This window comes from Nicotiana sylvestris, chromosome 1, assembly GCF_000393655.2.
Source record: "Nicotiana sylvestris chromosome 1, ASM39365v2, whole genome shotgun sequence".
Classification (NCBI taxonomy): domain Eukaryota; kingdom Viridiplantae; phylum Streptophyta; class Magnoliopsida; order Solanales; family Solanaceae; genus Nicotiana; species Nicotiana sylvestris.
This window is the reverse complement of record NC_091057.1, coordinates 183452563-183454545: the sequence shown is the minus strand read 5'-3', so window position 1 is coordinate 183454545 and position 1983 is coordinate 183452563. Positions and strand designations below refer to the sequence as shown.

The window sequence follows — 1983 nt, the reverse complement described above, 5'->3', positions numbered from 1 at the left end:
TTGTATATCTTTTTCACCGAAAACTCCTCCATAAGTAAACTTCTATCAAAAAAAAAATCAGAGCCAATATGTTGAGAATCCTTAGCAAAAATCCAAAATCAACAACAATGGTTACCAGATTTGAGTCCAAAATCGAAACTTACGATGTTATTGAAGATTTATCTTCATGGGAATTTGTTAATCCGTCGGATGATGAACAAGAAGACAGCTACTCCTTCAGTGATCATACTTCTGATGATGAAAGTGATGAATTAATGTCAAAGGAAGATGATCCATGTGAAATCGGGTCACCGCCTTCTCCTTCACATGTTCAAATCACTGGTTCATTGCTTGTTGATCCATGTGAAATCGGGTCGGACCCATGTGAAATCGGGTCACCGTCTTCTTCTCCACATGTTCAAATCACTGGTCCATTGCTTGTTTTTAATGTTAGGGTTGACGATGGTCATGAGGAGGAAGATGAAGAGGAAGAAGAAGAAGAAGAAGAAGAAGATTATGATGGGTATGATTTGGATGATGAGTTAGTACCAAAATGGTTGCGTGATAAATTTGGGAGACAAAGGATAAGGAAATTAGGGAAAAGAGCTTGTTCTAGAATGAACAAGTCCAAAAGAGGACCTTATATATTTAACAGGCCAGGTTGTGTTCATGGAAAACATGGACTTGGTGTACAGCACAGTTATGTCTAAAGTAAATATTGTAGTTTCAATTTCAACAAGGATGAATAACTGGGAAGTTTTAGGTTGTTTATTTTAACTGGAATTATGGCTGATTTGCTCTGAATATAATCTTAATTTGTGTATTTAGGACTGGCTGGAATTAGGTTGTTTTTTAATTTGGTGACTCTGTAGTTTGCTTTTTAAGCCTAGGTTGTTTACTTTGATTTGGATGTAAATATCTGAATTTATCTAATGCATTTCAATTTCAAGATCCTATCTTTTCTCTTTTCTGTATTATGCTATGAATAACTCCTTTTGTTCTTCATAATTTTCACTGCGCTCTGAACTCTGAAGGCTCGAGTGTGATTGAGATTATTTTTTGCAAGGACTTTGATGAAGTACTGAACACCACAATTTGTGTGGTGATCCACTGTACCACATATATTTTATGATATTGATTTCTCCTGAAAGCTTAAGTAAATCCGGATTGACAATGTTGTCATGCAATGAAATTGATACAAAATTGAAGACAGATAGCATTTATCATTTTATATTAAGTAGGTGATGCTTTGTGATTGACATGATCCTCAATAGTAAAGGGTGGAGATGGGTTGACAATAGTAAAGGGTGGAGATGGAGAATCAGGGTTGACGTTAGTGCTAGTACTATTTTTGTATTTATCTTGTTCTTGGTTCTTTATTATTACATTTATGTCATTTGTTCCAATTGCATTTTTGTTGTTTTTGTTTGTTATTTTATTTTTATTGTCTCTTGTGCCGAGGGTCTATCGGAAATAGTCTTGCTATCTTCACAAGATAGGGTAAGGTTTGTGTACATATTATCCTCTCCATACAAGATAGGGTAAGGTTTGTGTACATATTATCCTCTCCATAGTATTGGATTTTTTGCTGTTGGTGTTGGTGGTGATGCTTTATGAGGCTGCAATGCTTGGGAATAAGAATTTTTTGTACCGTTGTTTTTCCCATGGACAGATTTTTAAAAAAGAATTGCATTTGGTATCTTTAGTTATTGGTTAGAAATATTCTAGCAGTTTTGCTCCTTTTGATTATCATGAATTGGTTGAACAGAACATGTTACCCATGGTCTCTGTATTACTGCAAACATTAAAATGAAGTCACTGTATTCACTTAGGCAGGCTGGGTGTTTGCTTCAATTTGGGTGTGTCTCAACTATAACATGGCTAAGTGCTGGTTAATTCTGCCAACTAAGACTTGGAAGAAAATAAATCATATGCAGTCAAACTCAGGGGCAGCTCGAGAACATGGCCGGAGCCAAATTATAATAAGAGGTCTTTTTTAAAATT

At 35.4% G+C, this 1983-nt stretch overlaps 1 protein-coding gene across 1 annotated transcript; it reads left to right on the top strand.

The window, feature by feature from the left end:
- On the top strand, positions 1 to 933 carry LOC104236099 (uncharacterized). Its single transcript, XM_009789963.2, has one exon. It carries the CDS (start codon positions 69 to 71, stop codon positions 687 to 689), a length of 621 nt encoding a protein of 206 aa, XP_009788265.1. The 5' UTR covers positions 1 to 68; the 3' UTR covers positions 690 to 933.
- Positions 934 to 1983: the final 1050 nt, after the last annotated feature.

What these genes read in the sequence shown, in the direction of transcription:
- LOC104236099 (XM_009789963.2), top strand. Translation starts at nt 69, where the DNA reads ATGTTGAGAATCCTTAGCAAAAATCCAAAATCAACAACAATGGTTACC.